A 24,305-nucleotide genomic window follows, 5' to 3' on the forward strand; every position below is an offset into this window, starting at 1 on the left:
ACTTTTTTCTTTAAGTATTGTCATTTTTATCAATATAAGTGTATTGTCATTTTCTTTATCTTTGTATTTTTTATTTATTATATATATATATATATATGCAAAGAATTTTTTTTTATTTTTATTTAAATCATATATATCTATTTATTATATGTCCTTTCTCTTATAATGTTTTACATTTTATTTGAAATTCATTTTCTTGTCATCTTACCTTTAAATAATATTCTTTTTCTTTTAATACAATCCTTTTTTTTTTTAATATAAAATTCATATTTTTGTAAATAAAAGAAAAAAATATCTTTTAATAAATAAATTATTGTTATTTTATTTTGTTAATATATTTTGAAATGGTAATTTATTTAAATGGAAAATTTTCTCTACATATATTACAAAAACTAAATTTTATTTTTATTATTATTATTATTATTATTTTTTTATATCCTTCATAAAATTAAAAAAAAAAAAAAAAATTAAATTTTAAAAATTAAATTATATTTCAACTTTAAAAAGAAAGAAAATGTTTGCTATAATTTTAGCATCATTTATTTCAATGAAAAAAATATATAAGTAATTTATAAACTTTATAAGAATATTAAGTACACAAAAGAAAAATTATGTAAAAATATACTTACATAATTTATATTTGATATTTTCTTTAATTATTTTTTACTTGTTCAAAACATAAATGAAAAATAGAAAGAAACATTTATATATATTCCAAATATATTGTTTCTATTGTTTGAAATAATAAAGAGTTTACATCTCTTGACAGTAAGTTTCCATATTGTTTAATTAAAAACAATGATTACAAATTAGGGGTATATTATAATATATATATGTATAAATAAAAAAATTTTTTTTTTTTTTTTAACATTTATTGATAAAATTTCATTGGTATTATATATATTTTAAATACAGATAACAGCATGTATTTTGTATAAGACATACATCCAATATAATTATTCTTTTTATTCTTAAATAAATTATATTTATAATTTTGCATATTTCATTTTATCATTTTATTATTTTATTTTTTAATACAAGTGAAATGATTAACAATATTTTAATATTTAAAAAAATTTTTAATGTTAAAACATACATTTAACAATTTTTTTTAATTACTAGAAAAAATTTATTATATGCAATGATGCCAATATTGTATATATAGATGTTTAATTAATTTTACATTCTTTTTTTTTTTTTTTTTTTTTTTGTATTTTTTTTTATCATGTTTCTAATTTTGTCTATTTGTTAATTTAATTTTTTATATTTTAGGTGTTTTTGTTAAAAACTATTGTTTTTCTAGATAAAAACATTTTATACAAATTATTTTAAATATAAAATTATTATACATATTTTTATTTGTACTAGTCAAGTAATTTAAAAATATATGTCATTTTGTTTTTGTGTATATATATAAATATGCTATTTTCATTATGATGAATAAAGGAAAATATGAAGATTTATTTTAAGTAAATAATTACAAGATTAAATTGGAGAAGAAAACATAAAATAAAATAAAATAGAGAAGAGAGTAAATAAAAATAATAAAATATTATTCTTGTTGTATATATTAATATTTATTGTCATGAAATTCATAAAAAATAATTTAATACATATGAAGACATAATATTTTACATAAGAATAATAGAAAAAAAAAAAAATAGTAAAAATGAATTATTATAATAAAAAAAAAAGAAAATGTAAAATAAATTTTATCGATATAGAACTGGAAGCATTTATATTCGGTTGCTTTTTATATACTTGGAATAAAATCATAACAGATAATATTAAAAACAAGAATAACAATAAAAGTAGTGATATTAAAAATGGAAAAAATAAAAATAGTATTAATAATAGTAATAATAAATATGGTAACATTAGTGTTAATAATAATAAAAGTAATTATTTTAAAGGTAATAATAAAAGAAACAGTAATATAAGGAATAATAAAAAAAATAATAATTATAAAAATTTTAACAATTCAGAAAAGTTAAGTTATGAAAAACCTGACAAAACTTCAATTAATGATGAAACCTTTCATGATACATCTGATGATGAAGTAAGTTGCAATTTAAATGAAGATTTTCGAATAAAAAACAAAATAGATATTGGTTTATTGAATGAAAAATTATTGAATTTTGTAAAAATAAATTTTTCCTTAAATAGCAAAGATTTTTACATATGGCATGATTTATATGACTTCTATAAACATATTAAAGAGGAAGAGAAGAATGATGAAATAAGAACACATTATGATTTTTTGAAAATGAGTAATAATATTAATCTACATAATTTGGGTAATGAAAAAGGTATTATTAATAACATAGATGATTTAAAAAATAGAAAAAAGGATATAAAGAGAGTAAAAAATAAGGAGAATTGCATATTTTGTGATATTTCATTAAATAAGAAGAAAGTATCAGGTTATTCGAAAATTCAGAAATTTTTACATGTATGTACAAAAAAAGTGTACGGTAACAAAGGTTTTCAAATAGTTAATAAATGTATTATAAATATAAAAACATTTGATGATAGTTTTATACATTCGATTTCCATAGAACGGTTATTTAGTTATATATGTAAACATATGGATAAAAATCTACTTTTTTTTTGGTTCAAATTTTTAAACGTTCTTCTAAATGTGACTATTAATAAAAGATTAATGATTAAAATTTTTTTTTTTTTTTGTATCAAAAATTTATTAGTTTCTTCTTATTTTAGTTCAGAAGTTGTAGATAATCATGAATTTCTTAGTAAAAATGTTTCATCTAAACACGAAAATTCTTTTTTGTCAGATATAATTAAAAAATATAAATATAAAAATATTACTAAAGTTATTTTGAACAATAATTATATATTATTACAAAATTTATTTGATTATTTTTATATGATTTGCTCCACCAGAAATGTGCACTTTTATGATAATTTCTTTTTAAATATCCAAATGATTAACTTCATTTATCTTATACAAATAAATTTTTTTCATTACTATTACATTAAATTACATAAAAAAGTTCAAAATTATAAAGTTAATCATTTAATAAGGGAATGTGATAGATGTGATAAGAATTCTAAGGATACAATTAAAAAAAAGAAAAACAATTATAATAAAGAAAAGAGTAGGTGCCAAAATATAAGCGAAAGAAAAGCTTATTCCAATTGTATTAACAAAAATGATGTATCTGTTAATAATAAAAAGAATATTAAAAACATATCAAAAAAAAGTACATTTCTTACAAGATATAAGAAATTAAATGATTTAGGATTGGATATAAATAAATTCAACAAAAATAAAACAGATAATCAAAATAGAAGTTGTCTTAATAATAAAAATAAAGAAAGTGGAAATGTCAATATAAATATTAAGAATAATAGAGACATTCATTATAATATTATTAGTAATAACTATAATATTAATACTAAATATTATAATAATTTTAATATTAAATATCATAATAATGCTAATAATATATATAACATAAGTAATATAGATTATTTATTATCATTACAAATAAATGAAAAACATATTGAACAAAGCAAAAATAGTTTATTTGAAAAATTATATATTGAAAAGAAAGAATGTATAACAAGAAACTTAAAAAATTTTTTTAAAAGATCATATATATTTTTAAACAAATATATCAAAAATGATCAATTAATGAGACAAAGTAATATATTTTCTTTTTTATTTGATGCATTACCATCATTAAACTTAAAACGTAATGTTAATAATATATTAGAGCCTTATATTTTTTCCATATTTTCAAAATATCAGTTTATTGAAATATATAATTTTATAGAAAATTTAAAAAATTTATATAATTTAAAAAAAAAAAAAAAAAAAAACTTACGTAATAATGAACAGCCATGTTTAAAATTTCTAAACGAGTTACAAGGATTAAATTATATTTACAATAACTTAAAAAATGACTACTTGATTTTAACAGAAAATTTGTATCTAGAAGTAAAGGGAGAAAATGAAAAAAAAAAAAAAAAAAAAGATCAAAATAAATTAAAATATAATAAAAGTACTATTCAAAATTTAATTCAAAATGGAAAAACAGATATTTATAAACATGTTTTTATTTATAAATTTTCCTCAAAACAAATTAACATTCAGCATAATTTATTTAATATATATCTGGATTGCAATATATTAAATAAAGCTTATAAACTAGTTATGATGGATTTCGACTTTTCATTTTCTTTAACTGCGGAAATTATATTTTTATTTAAAATATATTTGATTGAATTAAAAAAAAATAATATTTTATATTCTTTCGAAATTTTAAATACGGTTTTTCATAAATGTTTTGTATTATTGAAAAAGTACTTATGCAACCCAACTCCTTTTAAATTATTGTCTATAATAAGCATATATATTAGTCGTATGCTATATGATTTTCCGTTTTTATCTAAATTTCTTTTTTTTTATCCAAATGATAAAATTAATTTTATTAAAAATAATATAATTATAAATGAAAATATTAAAATGAATCATTATAATGATTATTTCTGTCAAAAAAAAAATTTTAGTTTTTTAAATTTTTGTAATAACAATAATTATAATAATCATAATAATAATAATGAGAATACTACTACTACTACTACTAATAATAATAATAATAAAAATAATAGTAATAATAGTAATAACAATAATAACAATAATGATATGAATATTAACAATAATAATAACAACAATGAGAATTATAATAATTATTGTTATGTAGATACATTTAGAAAGCATATAAATTTTGAACAAAAAGAGTTATTTGAAAAAGGGGAAATGAATGGAGATAATGAAGCATTAATACTATCATGTGGAATTCCAAGATATGAAAAAAATATTACAGAAAATAAAAATATAAGTAATTATAAAAATAATATATATGATAATAATAACATTTCTAGTGATGAAGTATCATATTTTTATGATAATATTAAAGATTATAACTTTTTAAGTAAATTTGAAAAATTGTATATAAATAAAACTTTAAAAAGTTTTAATTTTATTTTTAATATTTTAGAAAGAACAGTAAATAACAATGATGTTTCTCTTATAAATTGTAGTAAAAATAATTTGAGTTCATTTAATCAATGTATATTTAAAAAACAGTTAATTCATGATGATATTTATAATGGAAGCCTATTTAATATAAATAATTTTATAAAAGGAATTGTAAATAAACTAGAATATTATTTTAGTACCAATTTTAAAAAAAAAAATTTACAAAATCATATAAAAACTTTAGATAAAGAAAAATATAGAAATTTATTTTATGATTCAAAATTTATAATATCGTTAAAATATTCTGATGAAAATTCTCATTTTTTTAGTTTAGAATTTCTATTTTTAGCATATGTATGTTCTAATTATTTTTCAGACAATATTTCAAACAATTATAAACATTTTCTGAAAACTTTTAATTTTAATGAAATATGGCTGAGTAATCATCAAATAAAAGTAAAAATATTGCTATGTTTAATATATATGCTTCTATATGAAATTAACCTAATGAATTTAAAAGATTTTTTTTTTGAAATATTAAAAATAATTATTTATAGGTTTTATATTTATCTAGATTATAATGATCTACAAATTTGTCAGTTTATTTTCTTAAATTTATCTAACAATGTATTGTTTCCTACTTTTGGTATTATTGATAATATAAAAAATGTAATTCAAATTAATACACAATCATTTAAGGAATTTTTTTATGTTTATCATTTATCAAAAGATGAAGCTCTTTATCAATATCAGGATTTTGGGGAAAGAAAAAAAAAAGAGAAAGATTTTATAAATGATTTTTTAAATTATTTTCTAAGTAAAAATAAAGAAATTGAAAATAATTATAAATTACTAAATGATGAAATTTATAATGAATTAAAATCTAATGATCAAGTATTAGAAGAAACTTATAATATAAATAAAGAAGATATTAATGAATTAATTAGTTCAAATAATAAAATATACAATGTAACAAAATTATGTGACAAACTAATGAATGAAGCAGGTTTCAATGATACGAATTTAGTTTTTAATGAAACTATTAATAACAAGTGTATTATATCTAATGAACGATTGCATAATGATTATGAAATAGAGGATAAGCATCACCAAGACGATATTTATACTTTTACTAATAATACAGAAAACGGAGAAAATACTTATAATTATTCTTTTGATTATTTTTCAAGTGAACAAAGCTTAGAACAAAGTGACTTTGTATTTTTTAAAAAAAATCGTCATAATGAAAAAGGAGAATCATTAGGAAGTAATTTTTTAAATAAAATAATAACTCAAATAAATAAAAAAGCTACAATTAAAAAAAAAAATGTTATAGTAGATACTTCTGAAAAAAATTATTCAAGAAATAAATATACTAATTTAATTGATGATATAAAAAGTAAAAAAAAAGAATTTATAAGTAAAAAGGAAAATTTGAAAAAAAAAATTTCTTATTTTACTGAAAATAAAATAGAAGTAATATATGAAATGATTTTAAATTATTTTAAAATACAAAAAGAAATATATATAGATAATTATGTTAATAAAAAATATGAATCAATAGTGAGTGTACAAGAACACAAAAGTAGATTAAACTATTATGAAAATGTTCAACCAGAATATTATGAATTTTATTATTTTCAAAAAACTTTTTGTTTTTCTGAGGAATTATGTGAAACTGATTATTTTATTTTTGCTTTAAATAAAAATATGATAAAAAGCGACTTTTCATTAAAGAAAAAGCGTTATATATATTTTTGCTTAAATTTACTCACAATAATAGATTTATATATGGAATTCAATGCAAATATTTATAATAAGATATTTTATTTTATTAAAAATTTAATAATCACTTGTGCAAATATTAGTTTCTGTAAAAAATTAACAATTATATATATAAATTCATTAATAAGATTATGTCTTTTTGAAATAAGAATGAATAATTTCTTTGTTTCGTCTAATATACTTGTCGAAATTTTGAATAATTTTGAAAAAATAAAAGAATACAAAAATTTAATAGGTACTATTTTTTATTTATGTGGTTATTTATTATTACAAAAATTAAATTATGATGATGAAAATCTCGATGAAGAAAAAAATATTTTAATAAATGAATATTATTATTATGCAAATTTAAAAAAAAATAGTATATGTTCAATTCATAAAAAAAAAATAGAAAAATGTAAATTAAATAAAGGAAATTATAAAAGAAATTCCAGTAGTTCAGAAAAGTTAAGTAACATAATTACATTAAATGATTACGATAAAGGAAATTCTTTTTATGAATCATCAAATTGTATAAATAATTATCAGAATAAAAATAAAAATTTTCTTAAGTGTGTCTATAAAAATGCAAGTAAGAAGCATGATAATATTCCTAAAAATAATAATTATTCATTATGTAATACAGGTAAAGAAAGATTATTAGATGATTATATAATTAATGAAAAAAAAAATAACAGTTATTTTAAAAAGAAAAGTGGAAGAAAATTAATTCCTTTAATAAAAAATCAAATAAAAATAACTGATTTTTTTTCAAATTCAAAAAATGAAAAATCGTTTGATATGCCTTTTGAAAATTCCAATGTACTGGATCATATGCAAACCAATACCTGTTATAGGAGCAGTCAAAAAAGGAGAAAAACAAATAATGAATTAAGCGATCATGTAATTATACAAAAAATAAAATATAATTCTCATAAAAATGTAAAAAAAGAAGATTTTTTTCATCATTTCTGTGATAAATTAAATAAAAAGCAATTTTGTTTACTTTTAATTTGCTTTTACATAAAACAAGCTTTGAACTATTGGAAGAATGAAGGAGATTCTATAGGAATTTTTAATGGGATTCAGCAAAAAAAAAGAATAAAAGATTCTTTTTTTTTTCTAATGTCTTCATATAAATTTTTTTATAAATCTTCATTATTTTTATCTAAACAAAAGAAGATACAATATTATAAATGCCCTTTTTTTAATTATGAACTATTTAAAACATATTATAAATTTTATATATATTACAAAGAAAAATTTATGAAATGTAACAATGAAAACATTATTAATTTATTATAATTTAAAAAATAATAAAAGGAAGATAAGGGGCATAATAATTATCAATTAAAATGTTAGAGGAAATATATATTATGTTTCAAAAAATAAAACAATATAATAATATTTTAAAATATTATAATCATAAAAATAAATAAAATAGTATTTTTTAAATTACAAGATTTAAGAGAAAATTAGGAAAATTACAAAATTCATAAGGAATTAATAAAAAAGACAATATTTGACTAAACAAAAAAAAAGAAAGTAATAAGAAAAATGGATAAATATGATAAAAATTTCATAAAAAAGATGGAAATCATAATTTTCTTAATAGATGCTAAGTTTATTATTTTATATATCTTTTTTTTAACATTTTTTAAGACATATAGACTGTTGTTTTTGTTTTTCTTTTATTTTTTTAAAAAGGTATATAATCAACCATTGAATTTATTTATCCTTAGAAATGATATAGAAAAAATAAGAATATATATATATCTTATTATTTTTTCTTTTCTTTTTTTTGAAATTTTTTACATTGTCAATGAAAAAAGTAAAATTGTATTATTATAATTAAAATTTTATATTCAATAAATTTTTGTATATATAGTCAGATTTAAAATTTTTTTGTTAAATGCAATATATTTTAAATTATAGATATTTATGAATTTTTATTTTTATTTTTTTTACAATTGCTAAAAATGAAAAATTTTATTTAAATAATATATTTTTTCTTAAAAAAAAATATGAATTTTATTATATGACACATTTCATCATCAATAAATAATAATTTCATATATATATATACTTAATTTAAATGAACATTTTTATAAATGAAAAATCCTTTTTTATTTTATTCCCATTTATGGTATATATTTTTATATAATGGATTATATTTATATTCTTTTTTTATTTTTATGAAAAACATAAAGCCATATTACATCTTTATATATTTTTTATTACACAAAATAAACTTGAAGAAAAAATTAAAAAAATTTATAAATGGATAATAGTAATATATAAAAAAAAAAAAAAATTAATATGTTTCTATGTTAATTAAAATTATTCTAAAAAAGCTGTAGAATTATAAAATAAAGAAATAAAAAATATATAAATTTATAATAAATTAATGCAATAATTAAATTACGTTTATTAAATTAAAAAAAATAAAGTAAAATATTTTGTAACTGTTCTTTTTTGAATAATCCATTTATTCAGAGGAATTACATTTTCTTATTTTAATTGTATATATATATATAGAAAGAGAAAGAGAGATGTATAATTTTTAAGTAATAATAGATGAAATAATTTTAAAAACATATAAAAATATTTTTCCTTTAAAATACAAAGAAAAATATATCTTTATAAAAATTAGAAAATTAAAATTCTTACATAATAATTTCCTCTAACCAATATAATTATTATATCTTTTTTTTTTTAGAAAAAATGAAATGACATATATTTTCATTTTACTTTTTTTATTGAAATTATGGCAAAAATTAGATTGTCAGTTTTGTTATTTTAGAAGAAATAAGAGTATTATTTTATGTTCTAATATAAAAATCAAGAATAGAAAAAATTATTATTATTACAAAAACAAACATTATAAAAATGAGGAGAAAAATATATTTAATATAATAAACAGGGTTTGCTTTAATTCATTAAAGAAAGAGGGTTATGCAAGTAAGATTTTCAAACTCCAAAAAAATTATTTTAATTACTTGTTATATAATTATAAAACTAATCATACAAATACATTTTCATATAATAATGATGTATATAGTAATTTTTTTTGCAGAATAATTAAAATTAATCTACAAAAAATAGTGTCACAGTTTTTAAAAAGAAAAAAATATACATATTCTAAGAAAAAAATACTATTTATTTCAAATAAAGTAAATATAAAAAATGAAAAGTATAGTTATAAAATTATTTATAATGAAAGAAATAGACTTAAAAAATATAAGTGTATAATAAGGAAATACTGTGATGAAAATTATAATACTTTGGCATATAATTCATTTAGGAATAATATCTTAAACATAAATAAAAAAGAAAAATATAATTTTTCTGAAACATGTAATAATAATGATTATTATTTTCATAGTAAAAATAATATAGGAGTAAATGATAATTATATTTTTACTAAATTTTATCTTTTTAATGCTTTAAAAAATAGTTTAATATATAATTACACTGAAAATGAAGTCATGAACAAGTTATTAAAAGAAATAAATTTTTTATTTTATAAATTATATAAAATTAATTCAGATTGTTTTGAAAAAAAAAGTGAATCAAAAGAAAAAATTATTAAAATTGAGAATATAAATAAACAAAGTATTTCAGAAAATACAAAATATGATGAAATATATTCAGATTCTATTAATGATGTAGCATATTTAAATATAAATAAAGGAGGTATTTTTTTTAAAAATAATTGTGCAAATACTAAAAATTATTTTATTTGCTCTTTTCATAATAATAAGAGTAAAATTATTATTAAAAATTGGTTGTACCCTTTATACTTTACTTTTATTAACCAATGGGTAGGCAAAATTGTTAATTTTCTATTTAAAGAAAATTGCTCAAATAAAGAATTTTCAAAAAATAATTTTATCATTAAATGCGAAAATAATATTCAAAAAAAATTATTTTTTCATTTACAATGTTTTTATTTCCTTTTTACTAAAGAAAAAGATGATAATGTCTATATATGTAATAATTCTACACATAATTATAGAAACAGTAGTTATATAAATAAAAATAATTATAATAAAATTAACTCACTAGAAAATAAAGAAAAAAGCATGAATAAAGAATATACAAATAAGGAAAACTTAAATAAAGATATAAAGAATATTAGTCAAAATGATAATATAAATAATATAGTAAATAAAAATATAATTATATACATTTATAGAAATAATGAAGATATAGAAAAACATTATAAATATTTAAAAAATATATACAAAAAAGATTCTGTTAGTTTCTTTAATTATGACAAATATATACACAGTGATAATTCTTTTTTCATTATGTTATTATCTTATGAAGAATTTTTTAATATGTCTTTTCTTTATAGTCATACCTTTGAAAATTTTAAAAAATATATAAATAGCAAAACAAATATTTCAGAGAATTGTACTAATTTATTTCAAGTTTTTTTAAATTTACTTATCTATTCATCTTGTGGGGATAAAAAAATACTTAAAAATTCACAAAATTATAAGTTTAAAATTTTTTTGGATAATTTCAATTTAAAATATAATTATGAAATAAACTTAATTGAAAAAAATATATATGATCATCTCTTCTCTTTTATAAATATGAATGAAAGAATAACTTTTTATTTTTTATCAACTGAAAATTTTAATTTATTATTATTTAAAATTTGGATATCAAGTATTCATAAAAATTGTTCTATTTTAAATTTAATAAAAAAAAAAAACTTTTTTATTTTACATAAAAAAATTATTCTTAAACTTGATAATAACAATATTGATAGCAATAATAATAAAGACATACAATTAAATAATGATATAAAAAATGAAGAAAAAATCATATTTAATTTAGTAAAAAGCAAAAAAAAAAATATTATAAATAAACAAGTTACTAAGAATTTATTAATATTTAATAATTGTAGAAAAAATATTATTGTAAAATATTTGAAAGAGAATAATTTATATAATATTAATAAATTAAAGAAAATAGATAAAAAAATTAAAAGAAAGTTCAATATAGCTAAAAGATATTTAAAAAAAAAAAAAATATATAATTTTCATATCTCTCATTATATTGATTTTATTATAAATAAAAATAAGAAAGGAGATATATTTTTTAAAAAAATTATTTGTCCTTCTTATATTTTAAAAGAAGAAAATTTGCAGAATAATGATAAAATCCATTTATTAACGAATAATTTGTGTATTGCTTATAATAACTCGGCTCTCAATAAAAAAAAGGAATACTTAAATTTTTTTGAATCAAACAAAGACTTAATTAATTTAGAAAATAAAAATGAAAATTTATGTTTTCAGAAAGATTATAAATTGAATGATTTAAAAATAAGTAAAAAAAGTAAAGGAAACAAGGTTACAAATGGAAATAATAGTTATCCACTAGAAGAGAAGAAATTTATAAATAATGTTTCAATAAGGTACCAAACTGATATAACACTTCAAAAAAATATAAATGATTATATGAAATATAATTTTTTTTATTTAGAAAAGGATGATTTAAAAAAAGAATCTAGTATAATGGATAACACTAAATTCACTAAAATATATCCTTGTATCTATTATATATTTAATATAGAAAAATTTGTTCTTTTTTCTAAGGATTTATATGAAAAGTTAAATTTTTTAGATGAACAGTTAATAAAAAAATGTGAAAATATTTTAAAAAAGTATGAAGGAAAAATAAATATAAATTCTGAATTTAAAATGCATTTATTCAAGGGATTATTTTTGGTTTCAAAAAAATTCAATATATTTGAGAAATTTTTAATTAAAGAGTTATTAAAAAATAAATTAATCAAGATTATTTTATCAAGTATTGATATTTCATCAGATGGTTTTTCTGTTCAAAGCGTGTTCTTGGAAGGTGTTCATATACATATTAAGAAAAAATTAAAATATAATTACTTGATTGATTTAATAAATAAATTACATGATGAAACATTTTTTTCATTTCCTGAAATTCATGAGAAAAATAATATAAATGAAACTCATAGTAATATAGAAAATGAATCAAAAAAACTAGAAAGTAATGTAAATATCTCAGAGGACATGTATAGATTACATTTTGTTAAATATTTTATGTATTTAAATTTTATACATATTTTTAAAAAATATACTTTATCAAATAATGATATGTTAAATTTATCTAAAAACTCAACTAACTTTTTTCTAATTCCTCAAAAATATGAAGATATCTCAATAATTTTAAATACAAACAATGATAATTATTTAAATTTTTCAAATATGCATAGATATTTAATTAGAGATTTTTATTTTAATTTACATTACTATATCGTTACTAAAAATATTTCTATTCACTTGAATTTTTTGAAGGATTTACAAGATGATAAAAAATTAGATCAGGAATTTTTAGTTAATGATTCCATAGAGAATACATATAATAAGAATTATAAGCATTATAACATGTACAATTATACTGAAAAAATTGATATAGATAGATTAAGTATGGAAAAACATTTTGGTAGTAAATTGAATACATATAAATTTTTTAATAATTACTTTAATAAAGCTTTTGATAGAGATCTCTTCACGTTCATCAGCATATATAATACAATAAATTTGTCTCTAGACTTTTATAAAATTTACAAATTTAAGCAATTGAATGAGTTTCTATTTGTAAATAATTATATAAATACATGTAATAATTTATCGTATTTCATAAACTATTATGAATTTCTATTTTTCTATTTTTTAAATAATAAAAATTTAAAGAAAACTTCTGAAAGTAGCAAACATAATTTTTTCAATTTTTTAATAATGAAAAGAGCTAAATATGAAAAAGAATTTATAAAACATAATAAAGAACACAAATTATATTTTTATCAAAAGCAAATGAAGAAAATAAATAAATATTTCGATGAACACTACGTTTATATGTATTATAATACATATATAAATTATAATAAATTAAAAAAAAGATACACAAAAAAGTTAAAAACATTATATAAAGAAAAGTATGAGATGCTCTATATAAATATAAAAAATAATTTAAAAAAAGCAGTTCTGAGTACAATTGATAAAAAATTATGTATAATTTTAGACATATATAAAGTAAGCAAAACATATGTTGATAATTTATATATTTGTTTGAATAATGCAAATGAATTATTCATTTGTAAAATATTTTTCTTTACTGCTTTTGTGAAAAATGATAAATTTTATAAAGCTATTATAAAAAAAAAAAAAAAATTTAACTATTTTGACCACCTTTTTAATAGAAGAGACATAATAAGCTATAAAATATATATTAAAGAATATGATTTTCTTTTCGATATACATAAGATAAAAAATGAAAGCAAAAAAAGTATTATTTCTAATAAAAAATATATATTTGAAATTTTTGTTAATAAAATTAATTTAAATAATGAATTCAATAGAGAAGAAAAACAAGACTACTACAAATTAAAGGAAAAATTTCAAAATGAAAATATAGAGAAAGTGATGGACATATATGATATATTATCTAATTCTTATAATGAAAATATTTATGATATGCATAATAATATGATTCTGTTTTTAAAGAAAATGAGAAATATGAAAAAAGATTTATATTTGCAATATTTAAAAAAAATGGATATACATAAAAAGAAAAAAAATAATTTGTTTTATTTTTCTCTACATAAGTTAAATGAATATTATAATTTGGAATTATATAATAAGAGTGAAGAAAAGAAATATGATTACATAAAAAAAAAGAAGAAAAAAATTATTAATGAAAAATCTAATGAGTTATCAAAATTTATAAAAGAAGAAGATTATTCTTATAATAGTGAAATAATAACAAGACAATATTTTTACAATAAACTACTTAGAAATAATGAAAAAAACAAAAAGATTAAAATAGTTGTCTACAGTAACTTAAAAAATTTAAAGAAAAATATATCTAATGATTATAAATTGAAATGTTCTGAAAAAAAGAATAAAAAAATATTGTTAGATTTTAAAGACGTTGATTTCCTAAATTTCTATAAAAAAAGAAAAAACATAGGAAATAGAAATAATTATTTAAATGAATTAAATCACATAAATCGAATATTTGGAAATAAAAATAGCACATTTAATGAGGAATTTCACAATATATTTTTATTTCTTCATAATTTTGATTTAATAGATAAATTAAAAAAATTTATGAATCCTTATATAAAAAATTCTTTATGGATTTATACAATAACTTTATATATTAATCACATGTATTCATTAAACCAAAATGAAATTATTTCGAATCCTGAACTACTAATTATAATTTTATATATTTGTTTTTATGAGAATAAATATGATTATCTAAATAATTATATATCATCTTTTCATATATCAAATATTTATTTAAAAAATATTGTCGCTGATATTTATGTATACAAAGAATTATTATCCTCTCTTCAATTTAAGTATTAACAAATTTAAATAAATAAATAAATATATATATATATATTTTAACATATGCATTACATAAAATCATATGCTTCATATTTTTTATTTCTTTTAGGTTTAAAATTAATATAGGAATTACATTTAATTTAATAGATTTGTGTGAAGTATTTGAGTCACTAACTAAATTGAAAAAAAAGAGCTTCAAAGATATTAGTGAAAATATAGTAAGAATTTTAACGAAGTTGAATATCATATTACATAGTGTCTCTTCTAATTTCAATAAAAATATTGGTCAAATTATTTTAAACTTTATTAATTATATTAATGAGATGAAAAAATATAAAGAAGTAACAAACACATACTTATAAAAATTTTGGTCTTTTTTAAATAATTTTTTTATCAGTAATTTAATATTATAATTTGTTAGTATTTTAAGGTATTTTATTGTTTATTTTATAGTTTTTAAATCAACTTATTTTATTTCAGAAATAAAATTAAAATATATATATATATATATATGTATATATATAAATATACATTATTTGTTCTTTTTTCTTTCTAAAGAATCTTCATCTTTTGTCCATTCAATATTGTTTCTATTATACATGGGCCAAGTAGGTAAAATTAACTAAATGAAAAATAAAAAATGAAATATTGATAGTAAAAGATAAGAAAATGAAAAATTAAATAATATTAAATGCTACGTAAGAAATGTAAAAATAAAATATATTGAATAACAATATATATATATATATATATATTTATTTACAATAATTGCTATAAGGGTTCCAGCCAAAATTATGTAAGCACTTAAAGCTAAATTTTGATAATAATAACCAACGCTGATTGCTAGAATTGTACTAACACTAAAAATTATGTTCTTAATTAAAAAAGCTAATTTTTGACCAATGAAGTCCTAAAAATATTTAAAATATCAATAAATATATATATATATTATCACTCATTATTAATATTTTTATATTTATTTGCATTTTTTCTTTTATTATTTTTTTTTTGTTTATATATATTTAGAAATATTACCATTTGATTTCTTTTGAGACAGTAATAGGTATTTTGAATTATGCTTTTAATATCCTTAAATACGTTCATTGGAAATAAAAAAAAAATTCCTATTTTTGTATTTTTTGTTTAATACCTTAATGGTTAAAATATTATATTTTATTTATATTATTTTTTAAAAATATATTAAATAAATCGTATATTTTAATGTTTTGATAATTAGTTTTACTCCTTATTTTTTAATTATGTATTATTAATATTAAATATATATTTACTTTTTAAATATATGAATTAAATAATATATTGTATTTTTTATGCTATATGATAATATTTTATTTGCACTTTTCTTTCAGTATTTCTAGAAAGTAATATTTGTGTTTTTTTTTTTTTTTTTTCTTTAAATTAACTTAAAATTTTGAACTAGAATAATTAAAAATAACAAAAAGGCAGAAAATTTTCATAATTATTATATATCAATAAAATTTTCTATGTGTATATATATTTTAAGTTGATACATCTTAACTAATTTTTTCTATTTTATTACATTTAAAAAAATTATAAAATAGAAAAAAAAAAAAATAGCTTTTATAAGTAAATATTTGAAGAATAATTAAAAAACTTATTTTTTTGTATTAATCTTAGAAAAATAAAATTTTATTTTTTGTAGATATTTTTACATTTAAATAATTTTTTTTAGAAAGAATATTTTTGGTATTAAAAATAGCCTTTTTGAGAAGTTGATAAGAATATTAGCATTAATTTTTTTTTTTAAATTTATAATTTCACTTTATAAATTTTTGTTGGTACTATGAATAACCTTTTAAAATAGGTTGATAGTCTTTAATATTTAAGTAAAAAGGCATGTATAAAGTCAAATAAAAAAAGAAATTTATCATTTAATTTGATCTTTCACTTTCAGTAATTTATTTCAAACTATTAAAATCATTTTTTTTGAAAATATAATTAAAAAAGAATTTGTAAAGAAAATTTACTTAAATACTACTAAAGTAATATATTCTTCTTGTTCGTTTTTTTTTTTTTTTTTTTAATTTTAAATAAAAATATTGATACGCAAAATTGGATAAAGCAAAAAAAGTTGTAAATTTTAAAATTATTATTTGCAAAAATAAATATAGTGTTATAATGCTGTAAATAAAATTGGATCGTATAATAAATTTGAGAAAATTTTATTATGAAAAAAAATTGTTTTAAATGAATATATGAAAGTTTGTATATTTTAAGAAAAAAAATAAAAAATAAAATAATTAGACAAATATTTGAGTAAAATAATTAATTTATTCATTAAATATATATATATATATATATTTATCTAAATGGAAAAAAAAAAAAATAGACAAGTATACACAATTATTTGTAATACAATGAAAATTTTGTCTTAATTTTTTTTCTTTTTAATGTGTATTATATAAAAAGATTTTGCTTTACCTTTTTAAAATTATATATATCTTTATGTATAATTTCTATTTAAAAAAAAAAAAAATAATTTTTTTTTTCTTCTCATTTTTTTCTTATTCTATACATTTATTAAAATTTTTCTTACATAAATAATAAACATTTATATATATATATCTACATATATATATATATATATATATATATATATATATATATATATATATATATGTGTTTTATTTTAGTTTTCTATTTTATTGTTTTCATTTTTTAAATATTTTTTAATATATTTGATTTCTTTTCAAGTTTTGATAAGCATAAACACTTTTTTTTTTAAAATTTTCTTGTTTTTATGAAGAATTTTATAGAAATTATAAATTTTATAATTTTATTTTTTGTTTTGACAATGAAGATACAATGATTTAATTAAATATTACCTAAATTTCATAAAGTTATTTTTATAACTATATATATTTTTATATAATTAAATAAAGTTATTAGTAAGATGTATAAAATTTTTAAAAGAGAAATAATAAATAAATTTTTTGGCTATTTTGATTTGTGTATATGACAATGTAAAATTTATTTTATATAAGAACTTTGATAAATTACATAAATATTCAAACAATATTATAAAATATTATTTTTATTTATATAAGTAACAATTTCATTTCTTTAATTATCTTGATTTTATTCACATCACTTTTTCCTTCTTTTTAAAAGTAAAATAAATAACTTTATTATTGAATAATTATATATTTAAAAAAAAAAAAAGAAAAATTATATTTAAAAGTTGTTTATGTTTTAGTTTATTTAGTATTTGCTTTCAATTTTGAAAACAAAATAAAAATTATTATTATTTTTTCCCTAAAATTTGTACCATAAGTAACCTATATATTTTTAAAAATTTACAAAATTTTCATTTGGCTTCATGTTATATAATTGTAATTTCTTATAATACATTTTAATTTGGCATTATTAATTTTTGATTACTATTTAAGTACAAAGCTTTATATGCAATTTGCATTAAATATTAGATATTACTTAATAAATTTAATAGAAATATATATATATTCTTTTTATATAGAAATATATGTAGCTTACTATTAGATTCATTGTCAAACATGAGACATAATATATATATTTCCATTTAAAAATAACAAAATTATAATATTTTCAGCATTAAATTATAAAATGACTTAAATGTATGTATAATTATTTCTCATATATATTATAAAAATTATATTATTAATTTATCATGTATTTTTTTTTTTTTAAAAGATGCACATTTATCTACGTTAGACTATAACTACATTTTACTAATTAAATATATATATATATATATATATATATGTAAATATTCTATTTTTTTTTATGAATAAAATTAGGCTTACATAGTTTTATTTTTCTTTTATCACAAATAACCAATATATGGAAGATTTAGACAATTAGAAATAATTATAAGTATATATATATATATATACATATACATACATTATTCATATATGAACATATACTATAGGGAAATTTTAATATCCTATTTTAACAATGTCGAAAAAGAAAACTATTGAAGAGAGATATCAAAAAAAATCACAAATAGAGCATATTCTGCTAAGGCCTGATACATATATAGGCAGTGTGGAAATGCACACACAGTTTTTATGGGTATGGAATAAAAACAAAAATCGTATGATTCAAAAAAATATAACATATGTACCAGGATTATATAAAATATTTGATGAAATAATAGTAAATGCTGCTGATGTAAAAGCAAGAGAGAAAAATAAATGTGAAAATCCCATGACATGCATAAAAATAGAAGTTAATAGAGAAAATAACAAAATAAGTGTATTTAATGATGGAGAAGGAATACCTGTTGAAATGCATAAAGAAATGAATATATATGTTCCTCATATGATATTTGGAGAACTTTTAACATCTGATAATTATGATGATGAAGAAGATAGAATTACTGGTGGAAGAAATGGATTTGGGGCGAAATTGACAAATATTTTTAGTAAAGAGTTTATTGTTCAATGTGGAGATGCAAAGAGAAAAAAAGAATTTAAGATGACATGGACTAATAACATGTCTAAATTTTCAGAACCACAAATAAAGACTTATAATGGAAAAGATTTTGTTAAAGTTACTTTTAAACCTGATTTATCTAAATTTGGAATGACAGCAATGGATGATGATATAGAGAGTTTAATATACAAAAGAGTTTATGATTTAGCTGGTACATGCAATGTAAAAGTATTTTTGAATGGTACTAGATTAGGTGTAAAAGATTTTAAAAGTTACGTGGATTTATATTTAAAAGATAATTCTTCTAATGCTAATAGTAAAACACAAAATAGTAGTTCTGAAACTATTGCAAATCAAAATTTTACGAACCCAGAAAATAGTGAGGCAAATGATCTAGAAGAAAGTCCTAAAAGTAACATAAATGGAAACGTTAATGATGATGAAGAAATTGTAAAAATACATGAAAAACAACATAGATGGGAGATCGTTATATCTAGATCAGATGGATCTCAATTTCAACAAGTTTCTTTTGTTAATAGCATTTGTACCACTAAAGGAGGTTCTCATGTCAATTATATAGTAGATCAATTATTAAATGCTCTTAGTAAAAAAGCTAATGCAAAAAATAAAGGAGGAATGGAAATAAAGTCTGGTCATATAAAAAACCATTTATGGGTATTTGTAAACTGTCTGATTGTAAATCCAACTTTTGATTCTCAAACAAAAGAAACATTAACTACAAAACCTGTGAAATTTGGTAGTAAATGTATCTTGTCAGATAAAACTATTAATAGTGTTTTAAAAAGTTCTATTCTGAGTAATATTTTATTATGGGCTCAAGCAAAAGCACAAGTAGAATTAAAAAAAAAAATGAAAGCGGGCTCTTCCAAAGCTAGAGAGAGAATTATTGGTATCCCCAAATTAGAAGATGCTAATGATGCAGGTAGTAAATATAGCCAAGAATGTACTTTAATTCTAACAGAAGGAGATAGTGCAAAAACTTCTTGCTTGGCTGGATTATCAATTGTAGGAAGAGATAGGTATGGAGTATTTCCATTAAAAGGAAAGTTATTAAATGTAAGAGATGCTTCCTTTAAACAATTAATGGATAACAAAGAAATTCAAAATATTTTTCGAATAATGGGTTTAGATATTACGGACAAAAATAAAAATGATATCAAAGGATTGAGATATGGATCTTTGATGATAATGACTGATCAGGATTATGACGGTTCCCATATTAAAGGTTTGTTAATTAATATGATTCATAAATTTTGGCCTAGCTTATTAAAACATAAAGGATTCTTAAGTGAATTTGTTACACCTATAGTTAAAGTGCAAAAAGGAAATCAAGAACATTCCTTTTTTACAATAGCAGAATATGAACAATGGAAAGAAAACACCAATTTGGCAGGATGGAAAATAAAATATTACAAAGGGCTAGGAACATCAACAGATAAAGAATTTAAGCAATATTTTTCAGATATTAAAAATCATAAAATTGTATTTTTATGGACTGGAGATAGAGATGGAGATTCTATAGATATGGCTTTTAGCAAAAAAAGAATTGAAGATAGAAAGGTATGGCTACAAAATTTTATTATTGGCTCTTACGTAGATCATAAAGAAAAAGATCTATCGTTTTATGATTTTGTTAATAAAGAATTAATATATTATTCAAGATATGATACCGAAAGAAGTATACCCAACATAATGGATGGATGGAAGCCAGGACAAAGAAAAGTTTTATATGGATGTTTTAAAAGAAACTTAAAAAATGAATGTAAAGTAGCTCAACTAGTGGGCTATATAGCTGAACATAGTGCCTATCATCATGGAGAATCTTCATTACAACAGACAATTATTAACATGGCTCAAACTTTTGTTGGATCCAATAATATTAATTTTTTAGAACCTTGTGGACAATTTGGTAGTAGAAAAGAAGGAGGAAAAGACGCATCCGCAGCAAGATATATCTTTACTAAATTAGCTAGTTCTACTAGATACATATTTAATGAATATGATGATCCTATTTTAAAATATTTAAATGAAGAAGGACAAAAAATTGAGCCTCAATATTATATTCCTGTTATTCCTACTATATTAGTTAATGGATGTGAAGGTATTGGTACTGGCTATTCTTCATTTATTCCAAATTATAATTACAAAGATATTATAAATAATATAAAAAGATATATTAATAAGGAGCCACTAATTCCTATGATTCCTTGGTATAAAGACTTTAAGGGAAGAATTGAATCAAATGGAAAAACGGGTTATGAAACAATTGGAATTATTAAAAAATTAGATGAAGAGACATTAGAAATAACAGAATTACCTATAAAGAAATGGACTCAAGATTATAAAGAATTTTTAGAAGAATTATTGACAGATGAAAAAAATCAATTAATTATAGATTATATTGACAATAGTTCACATGAGGATATTTGTTTTACTATTAAGATGGATCCAAATAAACTGAAAAAAGCAGAAGAAGAGGGATTAGAAAAAGTGTTTAAATTAAAAAGTACCTTAACTACTACCAATATGACACTTTTTGATCCAAACCTAAAATTACAAAGGTATTCTACTGAATTAGATATTCTTAAAGAGTTTTGTTTTCATAGATTAAAAGCCTACCAAAGCAGAAAAGATTATTTAATTTCAAAACTAGAAAAGGAAAAAAAAATTATTTCTAATAAAGCTAAATTTATTTTAGCTATAGTCAATAATGAGCTCATTGTTAATAAAAAAAAAAGAAGAGTTATTGTAGAAGAGTTGTATAGGAGAGGATATGATCCTTATAAAGATATCAATAAATTAAGTAAAAAAGAAATTTTTGAACAAGAACTATTAGAAAATGCAGAAAATTTAGAGGATAATGAGGAAATTATTGCTGGAATTTCTTTAAAAGACTACGATTATTTATTAGGTATGCCTATATATAGTCTTACCTTAGAGAAAGTAGAAGAACTCCTTGCACAGCATAAAGAAAAAGAAAGAGAGTTAGAAATTCTCAAAAATATTACTATTGAAACTATGTGGCTAAAAGATATAGAAAAAGTAGAGGAAGCAGTGGAATTACAAAGAAATATAGAATTAGCAAATAGAGAAGAAAGTAATAAATTTAAAGTAGCAAAAAGACAAGGAATAAATGCATTCAGAAGGAAAAAAAAAAAAAAGAAATTATCCACTGATGAATCAGAAGGTGATACAACAGATAGTAGTGACTTTATACTTAATACATTAAATATAAAAAAAAAAAAAAAAGACAATAATAATAATAATAAAAGATTAAAAAAAGTAGATGATAGAAACTATAATAAAAGTTCTCTTTTATATAATAGTGAATTAGATTATTCTTTATCATGTACTAAAACATTCGATGATACTAATATTTCTGATACGTCACCTATACTTAATAGAATAATAAATAAAAAAAATATTAATAATAATAATACAAAAGAAAATAATGATTATTTTAGTAGTAATAATAACAAAGCACTTAACGAGAGTAGTTTTAATAAAACAAATAGTATATATAAATTAAACAATGAAAATGATATAAATTCTAGTAAGTATTCAGACAAAAAAAGTTCATATTTTTTTGATTTATCACATGATAGTGATACGAATAATCAAAATAAAAAAAATATTTCTTCAAATAATGTAAATGATAAAAATGATATTAGCAATTCACATAGCATTACCCCTAATAGACAAATAGATATTAGTTTAATTAATAGTGTAAATATGAATGAGTTTACTAATGTAGATAATAATAATAATAATGATAGTTTACAAGTAGATAATAATCAAAATATTACTATATCACCTAATAAAACAATAAATATTAATGAGTTTTCATCAATTAAAAATAAATTATTAGAACTTGGTATTTATTTCTACTTATTTTTTTATATTTAGTATTTATTTTATTTATTACATTAGATATATATATATTTTTAATAGTACGTATTACTTTTTTTATAAGTAATAAAAGTGAATATTATTTATATATTTTTTTTATATGCACATTCATTTAAGTGTATATTATATACATAATGAAATCTTCTTATATTGTAATTAAGAAATATTCAAGACGATTTTTTATGAGATAAATATAAGAATGCTTATTTATATTTTTTTTCAAATTTATAGAAAAGAAAAAAAAACCAAGATTAACATTAGCTGAAAAAATAAAAATGAAAAATTCAGAGAAAATAAATACTGAAGATAAGCAAAAATTAGAGACATCACCTACTAATAAACCAAAGGTAAAATAATTAAAATTGCGTTTTATAAAAATTAATAAATATGCAAACATTTTTAGTTAATGCTATTATAAAACATTCTTTTTTTTATATATATTTTTGTTTTTTATAACTTTCTTTAATATTATTTTTTTTATAGAGCTCTTTATTAGGAGATGATCTAAAATCAAAAAAGGGATCCAATATTGATAGCGAATCTAGTAAAGGAAATGTATGCTTTTAATTAATAAAATAAAAATACTTTATAATTATTATAATGTGTTTTTTCTTTTTTAGTAAATTTAACTAATAAGTTTTATTTATAATTGGGTGTTTTATATATATGATGTTATTTTTTTTTTCTTATGATAGATCGAATCATCGGAAGATAGTGAAAGTTCATATGACATATAG

General features: G+C 17.7%; 4 protein-coding genes across 4 annotated transcripts; 3 read left to right on the forward strand and 1 right to left on the reverse strand.

The window, feature by feature from the left end:
• Window positions 1–1,669: 1,669 nt before the first annotated feature.
• PRELSG_1317300 (conserved Plasmodium protein, unknown function) lies at window positions 1,670–8,077 on the forward strand (the record flags this gene model as incomplete). The annotated part of the gene is made up of 1 exon (XM_028678702.1): window positions 1,670–8,077. The coding sequence occupies one exon, from the start codon at window positions 1,670–1,672 to the stop codon at window positions 8,075–8,077; it is 6,408 nt and encodes a 2,135-aa protein (XP_028535821.1).
• A 1,424-nt stretch (window positions 8,078–9,501) lies between these two features.
• Window positions 9,502–15,545, forward strand: PRELSG_1317400 (conserved Plasmodium protein, unknown function; the record flags this gene model as incomplete). The annotated part of the gene is made up of 2 exons (XM_028678703.1): window positions 9,502–15,194; window positions 15,293–15,545. The coding sequence occupies 2 exons, from the start codon at window positions 9,502–9,504 to the stop codon at window positions 15,543–15,545; spliced, it is 5,946 nt and encodes a 1,981-aa protein (XP_028535822.1).
• Window positions 15,546–15,715: 170 nt separating this feature from the next.
• SPC1 (microsomal signal peptidase protein, putative) lies at window positions 15,716–16,287 on the reverse strand (the record flags this gene model as incomplete). Its single annotated transcript, XM_028678704.1, has 3 exons — window positions 15,716–15,805; window positions 15,947–16,093; window positions 16,219–16,287. The coding sequence occupies 3 exons, from the start codon at window positions 16,285–16,287 to the stop codon at window positions 15,716–15,718; spliced, it is 306 nt and encodes a 101-aa protein (XP_028535823.1).
• A 2,871-nt stretch (window positions 16,288–19,158) lies between these two features.
• On the forward strand, window positions 19,159–24,305 carry PRELSG_1317600 (DNA topoisomerase II, putative; the record flags this gene model as incomplete). The annotated part of the gene is made up of 4 exons (XM_028678705.1): window positions 19,159–23,533; window positions 23,800–23,915; window positions 24,052–24,123; window positions 24,264–24,305. The coding sequence occupies 4 exons, from the start codon at window positions 19,159–19,161 to the stop codon at window positions 24,303–24,305; spliced, it is 4,605 nt and encodes a 1,534-aa protein (XP_028535824.1).

This window comes from Plasmodium relictum, assembly GCF_900005765.1.
Source record: "Plasmodium relictum strain SGS1 genome assembly, chromosome: 13".
In the NCBI taxonomy this organism is placed as follows: domain Eukaryota; phylum Apicomplexa; class Aconoidasida; order Haemosporida; family Plasmodiidae; genus Plasmodium; species Plasmodium relictum.